Source organism: Hypanus sabinus, chromosome 5, assembly GCF_030144855.1.
Source record: "Hypanus sabinus isolate sHypSab1 chromosome 5, sHypSab1.hap1, whole genome shotgun sequence".
Classification (NCBI taxonomy): domain Eukaryota; kingdom Metazoa; phylum Chordata; class Chondrichthyes; order Myliobatiformes; family Dasyatidae; genus Hypanus; species Hypanus sabinus.
Window position 1 is genome coordinate 27,762,512 of NC_082710.1, and position 18,778 is coordinate 27,781,289.

Below are 18,778 nucleotides of genomic sequence, written 5' to 3' on the forward strand. Positions count from 1 at the left end.
CCCAAGAAGAGCTTGTATGGAATTCTTTGTTCCAGTGGCTTGTTGATGATCAGTCATTGTATTCATTCAAGACCAAGTGTGACAGATTTTTGGAATCCACTTGAATCTAGAAATGTGGGATTAGCAGAAAACTCTGGTTAAGGAAACAGATCTGATGAATGTGGCTCATGGCCTTCCAGCTTTCTCTTTCCATTTGTTATTCTTACATGATGCTTTCAAGTTGTTTTTATTTGTTCCCTATGAAATGGGTGTACAAGTATGTGGGGATTTTGCATAAGACTAATACTGAGGGGAATATCATGTTGAATGGAATTACCTGGAGGAGAAATTCACTTGAAGCTATAAAGTGAGCAGCAGTTAATTGGCTACTTGTTACATTCACACGATTTCCCTGTCTGTTGACTTCAGTGAATCTTTTCTGATGCTATTTTGCATCCTGCCACAGTGGAGATTCATTTACTGCAACTCAAGAGGAATGATTTTTTAGTAACACACACAAAACGCTGGAGGAACTCAGCAGGCCAGGCAGTATCTATGGAAAAAAGTACAGTCAACGTTTCGAGACTTGCTGAAGGATCTTGGCCTGAAACGTCGACTGTACTTTTTTCCATAGATGCTGTCTGGCCTGCTGAGTTTCTACAACATTTTGTGTATTTTGCTTGGATTTCCAGCATCTGCAGATTTTCTCTTGTTAACTCTTTAGTGTTATTTTTATTTTACTGAAGTTAGTGAAGAGTTTCTGCTTTAGTTGCAAGGAGTGAATGAAAATTGTAATATTTATTTTAATTTAGCATCTATTTGACAGCCTGACCTATACAGATAACACAACTAAATTTTAGGAGGAAATCAATTTGTTTCTGCATTTGATTTCCTAACCGAAGATTAGTGAAACCATTGAAGCTAACTGCGATCTGCAGAATACATATTTCTGGATGTTTTGACTTAAGGATTAATCAGTAATTGATCAAGTAGAATTAAGACTAATGTTTAAGTAACTTTGTGCTTTGCATTAAAATGTAGATGCTGACATTGGAATTCCTAAATTTTACTTGTGTTCTATATAACAACGAATGAGTTCAGTCACTTATTATTGTAATGTGAACTTGCAGTTGGTTTGAAGATTATTTGAGTTTATGCAAAATTTCTGGTGTAGTAATACATGTAGTGAAGATTTTTAAAAACTCCGTTGACACTGATGTTAACATTCAGTACTCAGGTTTTTTCTCGAAGCATCAAAATTATTACCATACAATGGCAAAAATAAGCCCATTTCAGAATTTCACTCTTGGTTTTCCCAGATATTTGACAAACTAACCCTTGAAGGGATCTACAAGATGGTTGACCCCTCCCCCTCCCCCACACCTTCCCCCTTTCTTCTCCCTGGCCAGCTGCTGCAGACCATTTACTGAGAAGTGGCCATTTGTGTTGCTGGCACCTTCTGCTACACAATTTAAATAGACTTAAGTGAGAAACCCCTAGGTTGGTGTAGGGGACCTGACACATAAATGGAGAACTCTCTTTGGTTAATATTTAACAATTGTTAACTCTAATTGTTTTGCTATATTTTCCTTAATGGTCTGCAACATGCTTTTCAATTACTTACTCCCAGAGGCTGCAAAATATTGACTGTGTTCATTGATATTTTCTGCCTGTAATGTACCTGATGCTAAATGTGTAGTTCAGTTCCGTTGTCACACATGTAATGTAAGATCTATTATCTGCACTGTGGCACCAGTGAGCTGTAGAAATGACAGCTATAGAAATAATCTGAACCCTTTTAGCTCATTACTGTCGTATACGACAAGTTGAACTGAAGCATCTTCAGTTATTGTCCTTGAGGCTGGGGAAAGTGAATGTGGCAGGTTCAGGATGATTTAAGTTTTACTTGGCCATAGCAGAAAGATAACAGCACAATTTCAATCCTACATAAGCATCTACAGTATCTAGGGGTGAAAGAATATCAAATATTGGAATTCCCCTTTTCTATTAGATGAAATTGGTGCATTTTCACTTAATAGAAAAATATTTCCTTCAGATTGAAAAACACTACTTTGAAGCTCTTTGGGACTATAGGACCTTTTTAAATTTCAATTTGCTGTTTACTAGTTGGTTCCATCTACTCAATGAGGATTCTGTCCTGGAGAGTAAATTGTTTCTTCTCTAAAGTCTAGAAGCAGACTTTCAGCCAATTTTCCTTGTGAAGTTCTTTCCTCAGGAATTTTGAATTGACTTCTAGAATGTTGACAAGATTCTGTGTAAAGAACAATAAACATAGTCTAGCTCAAAGTGATTTAGGCATCAGCTTGATGCCTCTGAATTTAAAAGAAAAGGTTGGTATTTGAGTTTCATTTCCAATGTTGCGTTGTTTCATTCCAATTTTAAACATTTTCAGATTATTAGTGCATTTGTTTGACAATAATGCTCTCCAACCTACACTACATGAAGGAAAAATCAAAAGATACAGCTTGCTTGTTTGATCAAAGGATAGAACAGTTTAAATCTCAGTAAAGACCAAAGCATAAAACATTGTTTGAAAAATATTGAATGATTTGGGTATATCTGGCATAAGAGAAATAGCAGAGAGAAATTACTTGATGATAAAGAGTCTCATTGTTTTTCCTCATTTACTTGGTGAGCAGAGAACTGAACAAATTTCGTAATAATTGTTCCATTTTATTATACTCTATCATTCAATTGGATTCATTTACAGTCAAAATTGACTTTTCTCTATTGTCTGGAAATCTTGAAGTAGAATGGAATTCCATTGAAGCATTCTGGTTACTATAAAATGTTGGATTGCGCTTCTAATTTGTATTGTAAAATATTTCACCCAGAATTACTTATTTTTGCATAATAAATGAATCCTCTACTCTTGTTGTATATGGCATTTAACACATATTACTGTCAAAAATACAGCTATTTTATAAAATTAGCAAAGCTCTGTTGTCCCTTAGATTTTAACGCAAAATAGAAACAATTTGTTTTTACACTTGTTTTATTGTATATCTGTTTTTAATTTCTAACAACTTTCCTAGAGTTGATCGTGCATGTTTAGTTTGACAATGCAATTTTCAAACATCAATACAAAAATAATTCCTGAAATGTTGATATTAATCTAATAGCCTTTTTCCCCAATGTGTCTTCTAATAATCTGTGTCTTTCAGCTATTGACCTTAAGAATGGTTCTGGAGAATTGTATCAGGGAGCGGCACGGCATCAGGCTGACACTACCTTGCTGTTATCAGATGAAGATTTCATGCAAGTGATATCAGGAAAGCTTAATCCTCAAAAGGTAGAACTTAAAAATATAATTAAAAAAGAGAGACAGATGTCTTGACAATATGTTAACGCAAAATGGTCTAAATGTTCCTCCTTCATCTGTGTTGTGGTAGTTTGGACAATACAGTCGGCCTTCCTTATGCGCAGATTCAACCAACTGCAGATCGAGGAAACCCGGAAGTTCTCTTTCCAGCACTTGTTGCTTGAGCATGTACAGACTATTTTTTCTTGTCATTATTCCCTAAACAATACAGTATAACAACTATTTACATAACATTTACATTGTATTAGGTATTATAAGCAATCTAAAAATGACTTAAAAGTACAGGCAGTCCCTGGGTTATGAATGAGTTCCATTCCTGAGTCCGTCTTTAAGTCGGATTTGAAGTCGGAACAGGTACATCCGGTATTATTTAGTGTCAGTTAGTCAAACGTTGTTCTTAGTATATAGTACATATTTGACCTTTATATGCATATAAAACACTTAAGAAACATACGTATTTCAATAATTTAACCACTGTGTTGCTTCGTAATAATTGTAGCTTTCATCGGGGCAGGGCCTTTCACATGCTCCATTAAAATTGTTCCGATCGTTGACCGATTGTAGCCTAATGATAGTGTTTCACCTCTTTCCGATCACTTTATTACTTCCACCTTATTTTTGTGAACAGAAACACTGTGGATTCAGAGCTGTGACACCAGGTCCTAATGTCCACCGCTGGGTCCTAAAGACCACTGCACTGATCCATGTTAAATAAGGGACTTGAGCATCCACGAATTTCAGTATCCGCGTGGGGTCCCGGAACCAATCCGCCGCGGATAAGGACGGCCGACTGTATATTGTATAACTATACAACTGAGAGGGACTTAGCTGAATGCATTGACCAAAACGTGGTCCATAGCCTCCGATGCCTTGATGATCCAAGGGCTCATTTAGGTGATACTTCAATATTGTGAGAGTACCTGGCTATGTAGTACCTACATTATCCATTCAGGAAATGCATTCCGATTACATCTCTTGGGTAGAGGAGTTCTTTCACAGACCCCCACTATTTTTCTCATTCCATAGTTTTAGATACTTTGCCCCATAGATTTAGATGCTTTGCAATGAGAAAACTTTACTACTAGCTACCCGTGTAAGCTTATCGTAATTTTGTATCGAGTATCCCTTCAGCCTATTCCAATTAAAGGACAACAAACTCAACCCAATCCGGTTCCTCCTCTTAAACCAAGGGTTGGATGTGGCAGGCTTTGTCCTTTAAGATCTCAAATTCATTAAGGGTTGAGCAGCAAATTCTTTACTTCTCTATTAGATGGTGCTAAAACCTATTTGACAGGAGTAGATTAAAACAAAAATTACACACCTTTAAATTATGACAACACAAATTGATTCAGGAAAACATTACTATGCCGATAAGAGAGAATGCATCAGTATGATCTGAGGTCAAATGGATAAAGCACGGACAAAAATTCCATTAATTTTGCAGACTTAGTACTTTGGTGCTGAATTGACAGGTTTCCTGATCCTTTGGATGTTTTTCCTTTTTTAATACTTTTATTTCTCCTTGTTTTACAGTGTTGCACTGCAGTACAATATATTTTCTAGTGAACACAGTAAACTTAAAGTGAATGCTAGAAATAGGTCCCTGGAGTGTTTCCAGGGAAGCATGGGAAATGCCATTCTGGTGCATTTAAAAGGAGTAAGGGACATATCAACCAGTATGTTAATGCTGAACTAATAGGAGTCCTACATAATCAGAGGTTTATGGGGAGTTTTGCTGTGCTGCTTTAAAAAATTGTACAAGGTAACTAGTCAGAAGCTATATATATTGTAGACTTTTACAACAGATTTCAATGTCCATCTAAGACTGCTGCTCTTCCTCTCCAGCTTTAATAAATTTGAAAAATATTTTTGCCAAACGGATCTTGTTCTTGTATGTGGATTCATGTCAGTTTTATTGCATAATACTGGTCTTAAAATAAATTTTCACCTAACCACACAAAAATGGTCAATTTTATATAACCTCATGCATCAGGAACAGTGGCTGGTTTTGTGCCCTCTCAGAAAATGGTCTTGTTGCTACTGAAACTGGATGTAGCCTTCAGAGGGTAGCTATGACAGGTTTCCCAGGAAATAAGGTGGAAGGCATGTGATGTTTTTGGCAGTTTGCATTCCATTCAATTATTTTTGCCCGTTCCTGCTGCCATTTCCACCCACAGGAAAAAAAAAATACAAAATGGCAAAGGGGTTAAAATAATGTTCTTTCTTTAGCTATTTGCATGTGGAAAATGAAAATTAGAATGCAACTTTTTTTTAGTTTTAGGACAACAATGTTACCTTCTCTATTATCTTGATACCTACTTGAGTTATTGTGTTTTTTTTTAAAACAGGCTTTCTTTTCTGGCAAGCTGAATATCAAAGGAAACATCATGAACAGCCAGAAGCTTGAAATGATCCTTAAAGATTATGCAAAACTATAAGAAAATCATGACTTTGAGAATATGTTTCTGTCCCTCTGTCTTTGAAGTACAGTAATGAAACTCCTCAAATGGTAAATTTTCCCAAATTACTCACTGGCTAACAGTTTTCTGCTTTTCATTCATTTGTTTGCTTCAGGTTGTAGCAGGATGGTGATCATTCTTAAATGACAGAAGATAAATTGTCTATTATTTCTGTACTTTGTGTAATGGCCTTGATTTTCTTAGTGTTTGTATTATTTACAATGTTCAGAACAAAAATTGCTCTGTATTTTTTTTCTGTAAAACATCACTGTTTTTGAGGAATGGAGACAGTTGGGGAGAGCATCCACTTATGTGCTTGCTTCAGGCGGCTGCTGGATTTAAAACATTCAGAGGAAGCTGTTTTTGACTAAACAGTTGTAGTTATATTCTCGGACACTTCCTCAAATTGGAAAGGTAACTTGCTGCTGCTGACATGCCTTCCTTCCTTTGTTTCAGTTTAACAGTTTTAATTCTGAATAAATTGTCATTTAAAATTTATGAAAAGAATTGTGGTTGATATTGCATATGTGTATCTTTTCCAAAAAAACTGATAATTTATATTAATTTTAATGTGATGGAAATGTAATCTAGATAGGTGGGTTTGTATTTCACTGTTGTGAATGCACTAATTGAAGTTTGTCTGTATTTGGCTCAATTGGAAGAAATGAACTATGCTAAGCAATCTAAATAAAGGAGACACTGAGGACCAAATACACAATTTCCATTTGTATAAATATAAAACTGTATTTATCGTAATGTAATCCCCAATGTGGGAACATGATAAATTATATTCTGATTGAGTAAACATGAGTAACACAAATTGAACTTTTGCCTTAGATTAAAAGTAGATACCAACCCTGACAGTTGGTTGAATTCCACAAGTGGGAGTGAGGGAGGCTGTTCTGGGCCAGATTGCCCTGCATACTTTAGATTTTTAACTTCCCTCGTCAGAGCCACGTTTGTTGATAGATTTGCCTGTCTTTTAATACAGAATGCAGCAGAGAGGCTTTGCCCCAGACACAGGTAGAGAACTTGCAGCTCTAATAGTGGGAGCCAAGAATGGGAAATAATTCACAAACTGTGCATATTTTGATGGTTTGAGATTTAGGGATAGAGAAGATGGTTAAGATTAGTAAGCTAGCAGTATGTATTCCACAAACAATGTTTCCATTGCTATTTAAACAACAATGTCTATCTGAGAAATGGAAAATTGTCTAGGTTCTATCTCTAAAAGTAGATTGACAAATGAACATAGTTAACTATTACCCAATCTGTTAACTGTCAATCATGATCTTTATTGTCGTTATACATAGGTACAATGAAACTCTGTTTGGGTTCCTCTCTGGTCATCAAACAAAGTGGTAGATAAAAACAAGACTAATAGAAAAACAGTATTAAATAGATAAATTGTAGCAGCACCAGAATATCACAGTAGTGCACAAAATGCAGTTAGTGCAAGTATTTGAGTCCTTGTGTGTGCATGTGTGTGCTCATAGTTTCAGTCATTGTTCTGTGGGAGTGGTGTGATGGAGGCCACAGCTCTGGGGTAAAAGCTGTTCCTCAGTCTATTTGTTCTGGCTTTTAATGTCCTGAACCTTTTGCTGCAAAGCAGTGGGTCAAACAAGGAGTGGCCGGGGTGTGTGGTGTCTCTGGTTATGCTGATTACTTTCCTCCTGAGTCTGCTGGAATAGATGGTGTCCAGTCTTGAGAGCTCGATCCTGACAATTCATTGGGTCGCCTTCACCACACGATGCAGGTCTTGTTATTGGAAGGTGGCATAAAACTTGATCTATGATCCTCAGTTATGTTTTTCTTGAATCAAACAACTCTGTACACAGCAGAGGCTTGGGCGAAACGTGGGCTGAAGAGCTGAATTCTAGGGATGCTCTTAATATCAAGATTGCATTTGCAACTAGCATCAAAATAGCCTGACAAAACTGAGTATCAAAGAAAAAAACATTTTACTGATTGGAGTCATGTTTTGCACAGAGCAAGATAGGAGGATGATAAATCTAGCCCCAGAACAGAGTTCTTAGTAAAATGTGGCACCAGCTGTCCTCAACTGCCTCGTTAACAATCTTCCTTCCATGGTAAGGTCAGCTCTCTGTTCATGGTTTCATGATGTTCAACGCTTTTCGCATCTTTTTAGAAAAGGTAATAGTTCACACTACAAGAGCTAGACAATCAAGCAGGTTTTGATTTTTATTAAAAAAAAATCATGTAACACTTTCATTTCAAGAATGATAATCTAGCTAGCAGCCCATAGTAATTGAGATAATCTACAATAAGACAGCAGCTATGTGAAAGAGGTGGCATGTTGTTAACAGATGTAGGTACTCTAAAGGATTGTTTCAGTAAGAAGAGAAAATTGTCTTTTTACCCCTGCCCACCCCTGCCTCTCCAAAGAATCTCGCCGTTATGCCTATTTCCAATGTTTTCATTCCACACTTATTGGAGTTTGTTTTGTTTAATTTCTTCCTTGGTTTTTTAATCATTTCATGAGTAAATCAAGAGGACAAAGCTTAAAACAATGCCATTTGAGGGAAAAAATATGATGTAAATTAATTGGACCAAAGGCTGACATTTTGTCAGGTCTCGCTAACTTGCATCTTAAAATAAGTGACTGCATTGCTTGTGTTCTTTCAAAATCCTCAAGGCCATGAAATGATCCCAGTGGACTGGAAAATGGTAAACATGAATCTATTCACAAAGGAGGGAGACAGAATGGAAGAAACAATAGGGCAGTTAACCTGACTCTGAATGGGGGTCTAATATTAGGAAGACAGAAAAAATCATGCAATTTAGCAAAGTTATTCTAGTTTCATGGAAAGGAAGTAAAATCAAAAACTTCAGCAGGTCAAGCAATATCTGTGGAGAGAGAAACAATAGTTAAATGTTTAAGGAAGATGGTGTTTTATTATGATGAGCTCATTTCCTTGTCTTTGCATGTGGCCTAAATTTATAATAATTGCAGCATTTTCTGTTTTCTTTTACATTTTGGGTTTCCAGTTTGTTGCTTTTTGATTTTCAAAATGAAGTTAGTGTTAAGACAAATTTATTAATATTCTTTAAAGATAGGTTAAGTGGAAACTTCTTGAATGTTTATGGTAAAGCCACATAAAAGATAAAAGTTAGAGGAAGGCAAAGTGGATAAAGAGCTGGCTAGCAGAATTTAAGGCTGTACAAGATATAAGTGCAGTGAAAGATTGTGCTGGCAGTTACCAATGAAATAAATTAACCTTTAGAGTCAAAAGATGGATAAAATTACAAGATGCAATTGTATTCACTAATCTTAAAACATTGGTTTGTATTATTCTGTATATTGGCAGGAACCAAGTGCATCTAACCTTGCTTTCTCTATTTAAAAGAGATTTCTTTGCTCTTGTATGTCTAGATACGTTACCACCACATTGTGTATAGACCCTCAGTATTAACAGATTATTACCATGTTGGGATAAAATATGTTGGGATAAACCAGACCAAATGACATAGGAACAGAATTGGGCCATTTGGCCCATCAAGTCAGCTCTGCCATTCAATCATGGCTGATCCCTTTTTATCCCCTATCCTCAACCCCACTCCCCAGCCTTCTCCCCATAACCTTTGATGCCATGCCCAATCAAGAACCTATCAATCTCTGGCTTGAATACACCCAATAACCTGGCCTCCACAGCTGCATGTGGTAACAAATTCCACAAATTCACCGCCTTCTGGCTAAAGAAATTTCTCTGAATCTCTGTTGTAAATGTGTGCCCCTCTATCCTGAGGCTGTGCCCTCTTGTCCTGGACTCCCCCACCATGGGAAACATCCTTTCCACATCTACTCTGTCTAGACCTTCCTACATTCAACAATTTTCAAAGTGATAGCCCTTCATCCTTCTAAATTCCAGCTAGCACAGACCCAGAGCTATCAAATGTTCCTTATTTGATAATCATTTCATTCCCAGTATCTATCTTACAAAGCTCCTCTGAACCCTCTTCAATGTTGGTACATCTTTCTTAGATAAGCAGCCCAAAACTGGTCACAATACTCAAGGTGAGGCCTCACTAGTGCCTTATAAAGCCTCCGCATCACATCCCTGTTCTTATACTCTAGACCTCTTGAAATGAATGCTAACATTGTATTTGCCTTCCTCACCACTGTCTCAACCTGCAAGTTAACCTTTAGAGTGTTTAGTACAAAGACTCCCATATCCTTTTACATCTCAGATTTTTCGATTTTCTCCCTATTTAAAAGATAGTCTGCACATTTATTTCTTCTTCCAAGTGCATGACCATGCATTTTCCAACATTTTATTTCATTTGCCACTTTCTTGCCATTTCTCCTAATCTGTCTAAGTCCTTCTGCAGCCTTTCTGTTTCCTCAACATTACCTGCCCCTCTACCAATCTTTATATCATCTGCAAACTTGGCAACACAGCCATTTATTTCATCATCTAAATTATTGATAAATGGCATAAAAAAAGCGGTCCCAACATTGACCACTGCAGAGCACCACTAGTTACTGGCAGCCAACAGAAAAGGATCTTCTTATTCCCACTCACTGCCTCCTCCCAATCCCAGTGCTCTAACCATGCTAGTAACTTTCCTGTAATACCATGGGCTCTTAACTTGGTAAACAGCCTCATGTGTGGCACCTTGTCAAAGGCCTTCTGAAAATCCACATATACAACATCCACTGTATTGCCTTTATCTATCCTACTTATAATCTCTTCAAAGAATTCCAACAGGTCAGTCAGGCAAGATTTCCCTTAAGGGAACCATGCTGACTTTATCCTATTTTGTCTTGTATCACCAAGTACTCCATAAGCTCAACCTTAACAACTGACTCCAACATCTTCCCAACCACTGAAGTCAGGCTAACTGGCCAATAATTTCCTTTTTGCTGCCTCCTCCTTTCCTAAAAAAGTGGAGTGATATTTGCAATTTCCCGGTCCGGCACCATGCCAGAGTCCAGTGAATCTTGAAAGATCATTGCAAATGCCTCTACGTTCTCTATCACTACCTCTTCCAGAACTCTTGGGTGCAGTTCATCTGGTCTAGGTGACTTCAGGTCTTTCAGCTTTTGAGCACCTTCTCCCTTGTAAGAGTAACTGCACTCACTTCTCTTCCCTCAGACCCTTCAACATATTGCATACTGCTAGTGTCTGAAGACTGATGCAAAATACTCATTTAGTTCATCAGCCCACCCCGTGTCCCCCATTAGTATTCCTTCGGTCTCATCTTCTAGTGATTCTATATCCACTCTCATCTCACTTTTTTTTTATATACTTGAGAAAACTTTTCCTACCCACCTTGATGTTGTTTGGTAACTTGCTTTCATATTTCATCTTTTCCTTCCTAATGATTTTTTTTAGTTGCTTTCTGTAGGTTTTTAAAAGCTTTCCAATCCTCTTATAGTTCCACTCATTTTCCTTCATTGTATGCCCTCCCTTTTGCTTTTTCATTAGCGTTGACTTCTCTTGTCAGCCATGGTTATACTATTTTGCCATTTGAGTAGTTTTTTGTTTTTGGAATACATCTATCCTGTACCTTCCTAATTTTCCCCAGAATCTCAAGCCATTGCTGCTCTGCTAGCATCTCCTTCCAATTTACTTTGGCCAACTCCTCTCTCATACCACTGTAATTTTCTTTACTGTACTGAAATACTGCTATGTCAGACTTTACTTTCTCCCCATCAAATTTCATGTTGAACTCAATCATATTGTGATCACTTCCTCCTGAGGGTTCCTTTACCTTAAGTTACCTTAAGCTCCTTAATCACCTAAGTTCAGTACATAACATCCAATCCAATATAGCTGATCCTCTAGTAGGCTCAATGACCAACTGCTCTAAAACTTAGACATTCATCAAATTCACTCTCTTCATATCCATTGCCAACCTGATTTTCCCCAATCTACCTGTGTGTTTAAAATCTCCCAAGACTATTATGACATTGCCCTTTTGACACACCCTTTCAATGCCCCATTGTAATCTGTAGTCCATCTTCCAGCTACTATTTGGAGGTCTGTATCTAACTACCATCAGGGTCCTTTTATCCTTGCCGTTTCTTCACTCAATCCAGAAGAATTCAACATCTTCCAATCCTATGTCACATATTTCTAATGACTTGATGCCATTCTTTCCCAGCAGAGCTATGCCACCCCCCTCTGCCTACCTTCCTTTCCTTCTGATAGGACATGTAACTTTGGACTTCAGTTCTCAACTACAACCATTCTTATGCCACAATTGAGTGATGGCCACAATATCATACCCGACAATCTGTGAAAGTGCAATAAGATCATCCACCTTATTTCTTGTACTCGTGCATTGAGATGTAACATTTTGAGTACTGGATTTGCTACCCTTTTTGATTCTGCATCCCCAATCCACTGATAATTACCCTGCTGGCTGCAATTCTGTCTGATCATTGCCCTGCCTTTCCTGACAGTTTGATTACATACTACCATCCATTCTATCCTGAGTCCCTTCACTCCAGTTCCATCGCCCTGCCAAATTAGTTTAAACCCTCCCCAACAGCTCTAACACATCTGCCCATCAGAATATTAATGCCCCTCTGGTTCAGGTGCAACCCGTTCCTTTTGTACAGGTCATACCTCCACAGAAGAGATCCCAATGATTCAAGAAACTGAAGCCTTGCTCCCTGCAACAGCTTCTCAGCCATGCATTAATCTGCCCATATCATCCTGTTTCTACCTTTCTGGTGCGTGACACAGGTAGCAATCTAGAATTTACTACCCTGGAGGTCCTGCTTCTCGGCATTCTGCCCAGCTCTCTAAATTCTCTCTTCAGGGCTTCTATGCTTTTCCTTCCTACATCATTGGTACCAATATTTACCAAAACATTGGGCTGCTCTCCCTCCTCCTTCAAAATGCTGTGGGTGCAGTCCAAGATGTCCCTGACCCTGGCATCTGGGAGGTAACATACCATCTGGGTATCCTGTTCACATCCACAGACTCTCCTGTCTTTTCCTCTGACTATTGAGACCCCTATCATTGCCATTCCCCTCTTCTCCCTCTTTCCCTTCTACACCATGGACCCATGCTCAGTGCCAGTAACCTGGTCTCCGTGGCATTCCCCTGGAAGGTCATCCCCTACAAGAGCATCCAAAATGGTATACTTATTATTCAGGGGAATGGCCACAGGGGTGCTCTGCACTAACAAGCTATTCACCTTCTCACTCCTTCTCTTGACAGTCACCCAGCTAGCCACCTCTTGCAACTTAGGGGTGACTGCTTCACTGCAACCTCCTTGCTGTGTGCTGTTCCCACCACTGATTGGGCTGCTGAAATTTAGACGAGAATGTATACATAATGTTAGATTGGACAATGAAACTTAAGTTATTTAAAAAATCATCTTTTGAACTGATGGTTTTGCTGCAATTTGTTAACAAGTGAAGTTTTCTATACAAGAATTATTTTACTGAATGCGAAGAAATGAATGTATTTTCCTATTCTCTTTCATTCTGTTTAAAGTACAGATTTAACACTAAAGCACAGAAGCAGTAAAGGACCAGAGGAATTAAAACAGATTGTACAGTAAGTAAATTACTATGCAGTAACTTAATTCCCACATGTGGCGGTGCTCTTTATCTCATTAGGCCTTGGGGAAATACATTTATAGATAAAACATTCAGTGGGTGCCTAGTTTGAGTATAATTAGTATTTGCATTATACTTAAAGTGTACTTTTGAGCATAGTGTGATTGCCAATGCAGACATGGTGTCTATTGAACACAGAATGAAAGTTTAATATTCAAAAAGTTTTATTGGATGTAACAAACAGCTTGAAAATAAAGCCAGCATTCACTACTGTTTAATTGATGCAATTTATGAAACATTGTGAAAACTCAGAGAATCATGTCAACAGCATAACGAAGCCATGCTGGCTTCTGGTAGGGTTCATTTGTAGGATTAAAATGATGCAAATATGACCCGTGCTGCACTTTTCCCCTATGGCAGTCAAATGCGCTGCCATTATTTCATCGAAGTTCTAACAAAAGACTTCAACTTAAATGCAGCATTTTACATGCTTAAGATGCCCCAAGGACTTCACAGCCAATGACATAACTTTGATGTTTAATCACTCCTTTAATGCAGGAAATGTAGCAGACAATTTGTGCCTACGTTACCACAAACAGCTTCGCAATAATGGCCGGATGATGTTCAATTAAGGATAACCATTGGCCTGGCATCAGGAATTATTCTGCTCTTAAACTAGTGCTGTGGGATTTTTATGCCCATCTATGAACAGACGTGCTCAATTAAATATGTCTTCAACAAGCAATACTCCCTTAGTTATCCACCCAGTGTCAGCTTAGCTTTTTTTTGTGTGTTTTTTAAAGCTTGTTCATGTAAAGTAGGCATCACTTGAAATGCCAGCAGTTATTATCTACTTCAGACTGTCAACTACATTAGAAGGCTTAAAGTAATGTGTAGTGTAAGGATAGCAGGTGGCATAGCAAGACAGTTGCTAAGATTTTAATGTTTATTACAATTGAGACCAGCTTAAGAAAACAGATAAACAGCTTGAATTTAAATTTTCAATTGTCTTGGTCAATTTGAACAATTTGGATCTCTAACTGTTATGTCAGTGGGCTCCGGATGAGAAATATAGCTTAATAAATTGTACCTTAAGTAAATGTCTCCAGCCAATGACTTGAATGTGTCAGTATTATAGATACCTTGAAAGTCACTGAAGCAGAGCTTCTGAAATTTAAAGATTAGATTTATTTGTCACATGTACATTGAACTGTTGAAATACACAGTAAAAATCCATTTGTTTATGTCAGTATAAGGATTGTACAGGGGCAGCCTGCAAGTGTTGCTATGCTTCTGGTGCCAACATAGCATGCCCACAACTGACTAATCCTAACTGTACATCTGGGGAATATGGGGGGTGGGGGAAGCTGGAGCAACTGGAGGATATCCACATGGTCACAGGAAGAACACACAAACTCATTATAGACAGTGGCAGGAGGCATTGTAAAGTGATTGTGTTACATGCTGCGCTCTTGCGCCACCCTGAAGCACAAATAAACCCCAGCTAATGAGCAGATGCCACTGATAATCAAATTTGGGCTGTCTGCTTGTAGGGTAATGATTTCACTTCAACAGATACGAAGGGATGGAGGAACTCAGCAGGTCAAGCAGCATCTAGACAGTTGACATTTTGGGCTGAGACACTACTTAATCAACTTTTTACTGCAGCAGGCCACTTCCGTGAATAGGTTGCAAACCTGCATAACTTAACCAGGAAAATGTAGCGGCACTGGGTAACTTCCAAATGAAGCTGACCAGGGAATTGGGAATAGATCAGTAATGGCACAGTAGGAGCAAGCACATTCCATGGTTTCCCAGTGAAACTGTAGAAAATGGAACATTAATATCCAAGTTCTACAGCTGAGTGAGTGAGAAGCCAAAACAGGAGTTAGGCTCTAAAAAAAAATAGAATTCTGGCAGACCAGACATCATGCAGCACCCTGTGGCCAATGCTTTGTTGTTTTCAGTAGTCCTCGCAGTGGATTCCCAAGAGCTGTGTGCTGCAGTAAGAGATCAGGCATCTTTCATTATAGTTTTTAGTGCCAGTGTTCAAAGGTGCTTGCAATGTCTTACAACATTCCTACAATACGTGCTTCAATGCATTACTAAGATCGCTGAGGGGTTGGCTGTGGAGCATGGATCCACCACCCACTTTGAGGATGACAACTTCAATAATTTCACCACTGACACCCCATCAGTGCCCTTCTTGCCTCCTGTCAGCCAAATCAAACTATTGCAGTTTATTCTGAGAAGGTAAAATCTGAAGACAGGAATTTCCCGTTCTTCAGGACTCTTTCTCATTAAAAGTCAGCAATTTTCATCTGCCAGTATTGCAGCCACTAGAACAGCACTGAAGAAAAGCTCTAGAACTGGCAAAAGTAACTGAAAAGGCAGGCAGTCAGCATATGTGCGTGGATGATTACTTTCCGTTTCGTTCTATTTGGCATACTTCGACTGAATAAAATCCATTTGGTTTATTTTAGAGTTGGCTTTTTTCAAGTCATGTCAAGTCACTTTTATTGTAATTTTGACCATAACTGCTGGTACAGTGCATGGTAAAAATGAGACAACGTTTTTTCAGGATCATGGTGTTACACTGTGGGAAGTAGATTTTCAGGACTAAGGAGAAGCCAATGAATAGGGAACTGGTTATATGCTTTACTGGTCAACCAAGTTGGTGGTTGCATGGTTTGTCACCCTCTTCGCCCCTATAATTTTCCTTTCTCACTTGCTTCCTCCATCTTCTTCCTCCTGCTTCAGAGTTGCTTCTGATGGATGGCAAGGCTGGAACACCCATAATAATGAGGTTGTGTAGCCATACACAAGTATTGAGGTCTATGTTGCCAAGTTTTCTGCATTCCACCAGGATGGTACGGGCAGCAGAACTTTCGTTAGAATAGATAATCACCATTCATCCGATATTCATACTCCTCTGATGCATGACACCAGGCTCTGACAATTCACCTGCCTTTAGTCCCACTAATTTACATAATACTTTGTCCTTTAAGATAGTGATTGTTATAGGTATTTCCATATTGTTTGAAACTAGTCTCTCAGAAATCTTTAAGATATTTTGTGAATACTGATATAAAATATTAATTTAACTTATCTGTCATTTCCTTATTTCCTGTTTCTAATTTCTCTTATCTCACTCTCATGGCATCTCACATTTTTCCTTTTTATACAGCAAGAGAAATTCTTCCTGTTTGTTTTGATATTACTTGCCAGTTCTCATAATCAATTTTCTTCCACTTTATTCATTTTTAGTCTCTTATTACTGTTTCTTTTAGAATTTCTCTGGTCTATTACAAGCCCTTGCCATGTTTATGCTCCAATTTCTGATTTAATATTTTTCTAGACTTTTTTAAATCATAGATGATTCATTTTAGTTTTGGGACCCCTCTTTATAATTGGGATAAATTTCTCTGAATTTTATAAACCAGTTGTTTAAATATGACAGCAGGGATGACAATAGAGCAGCAATGGCTTGAGATTCTGTGAAAAATTAGGAAGGAACAGGATAGATGCATTCCAAAAACAAAGAAATACTCAAATGGCAAAATAGTGCAACTGTGACTGACAAGGGAAGTCAAAGCTAATGTCAAGCAAAAGAGAGGGCATACAACAAAGCAAAAATTAGTGGGAAGATAGAGGATTGGAAAGCTTTTAAAAACCTACAGAAAGCAACTAAAAGAATCATTAGAAGGGAAAAGATGAAATATGAAATCAAGCTACCAAACTATATCAAGGTAGATAGGAAAAGCTTTCTCGAGAATATAAAAGAGAGTTGAGAGTGGATATAGGAATGCTAGAAAATGAGACTGGAGGAATAATAACTGGGAGCAAGGAGATGGCAGATAAACTAAATGAATATTTTGCATCAGTCTTCACTGTGGAAGACACTAGCAGTATGCCAGATGTTGAAGACTGTGAAGGAGGAGAAGTGAGTGCAGTTACTATTACAAGGTAGAAGGTGCTCAAAATATTGATAGATCTAAAAGTACAAAAGTCACCCGGACTGGTTGAACTGCACCCTAGAGTTCTGAAAGAGATTGTGGATGCATTAGTAATGATCTTTCAAGAATCATTGGACTCTGGCATGGTTCCAGAGGACTGGAAAATTGTAAATGTCACTCTACTATTTAAGAAGGGAGGGAGGAAGCAGGAAGGAAATTATAGACCAGGTAGCGTAAACTCAATGGTTGGAAAGATGTTGGATTTAATTGATAAGGATGAGGTTATGGAGTACTTGGTGACTCAAGACAAGACAGGACAAAGTCAGCATGGTTTCATTAAGGGAAAATTCTTGCCTGATGAACCTGTTCGACTGCTCTGAGGAGATGACAAGTAGGATAGATAAAAGGGATGCAGTGGATGTTATATATGCTGATTTTCAGAAGGCCTTTGACAAGGTGCCACACATGAGGTTGCTTACCAAGTTAAGAGCGCATGGTATTACAGTAAAGTTACTAGCATAGTTAGAGCACTGGCTGATTGGGAGGAGGCAATGAGTGGGAATAAAAGGATCCTTTTCTGTTGGCTGCCAGTGATCAGTGGTGTTCCACCGAGGTCAGTGTTGGGACCGCTTCTTTTTATGCTGTATATCAATAATTCAGATGATGGAATAGATGGCTTTGTTGCCAAATTTGCAGATGATGGTTGGTGGAAGGGCAGGTAGTATTGAGGAAACTGGAAGGCTGCAGATGAACTTAGGCAGATTAGGAGAATGGACAAAAAAGTAGCAAATAAAATACAATGTTGGAAAATGCATGGTCATGCACTTCAATAGACGAAATAAATGTGCAGACTATATTTTAAATGGTGAGAAAATCCTAAGATCTGAGATGCAAAGGGACTTGGGAGTCCTTGTGCAAAACACCCTAAAGGTTAACTTGCATGTTGAGTTGGTGCTGAGAAGGCAAATGCAGTGTTAGCATTCATTTCAAGTGGTCTAAAATGCAAAAGCAGGGATGTGTTGTGGAGGCTTTATGAGGCACTAGTGAGGCCTCACCTTGGGTATTACGAACAGCTCTTGGCTCCTCATCTCAGAAAAGATGTGTTAGGTTCAGAGGATGTTCACAAGGTTGATTCCAGGAATGAAATGGTTTCCAAATGAGGAATGTTTGATGGTTCTGGGCCTGTATTCATGGAATTTAGATGGATGAGGGGGGAATCACATTGAAACCTTTTGAATGTTGAATGTCCTAGACAGAGTAGATGTGGAAAGGATGGGGGAATCTCGTACAAGAGGGCACATCCTCAGGATAGAGGGGCGTCCATTTAAAACAGGGATGCGGAGAAATTTCTTCAGCTAGAGGGTGGTGAAATTGTGGAATTTGTTAACACAGGCAGCTGTGGAAGCCATGTCATTGGGTGTATTTAAGGCAGAGAATGATAGGTTCTTCTTTGGCCATGGCATCAAAGGTTAAGAGAAGAAGGCCTGGAAGTAGGGATGAG

General features: G+C 38.4%; 1 protein-coding gene across 2 annotated transcripts in view; it reads left to right on the forward strand.

Annotated features, from left to right (window-relative positions):
* Nucleotides 1-6,492, forward strand: part of hsd17b4 (hydroxysteroid (17-beta) dehydrogenase 4) — a 109,275-nt gene extending 102,783 nt beyond the window's left edge. For both annotated transcript variants that reach the window (XM_059969636.1, XM_059969635.1), the window contains 2 exons: nt 3,165-3,292; nt 5,671-6,492. In XM_059969636.1, the coding sequence (XP_059825619.1) occupies nt 3,165-3,266 (102 nt within the window). In that variant the 3' untranslated portion in view covers nt 3,267-3,292; nt 5,671-6,492. The remainder of the gene's footprint in view (nt 1-3,164; nt 3,293-5,670) is intronic.
* Nucleotides 6,493-18,778: the final 12,286 nt, after the last annotated feature.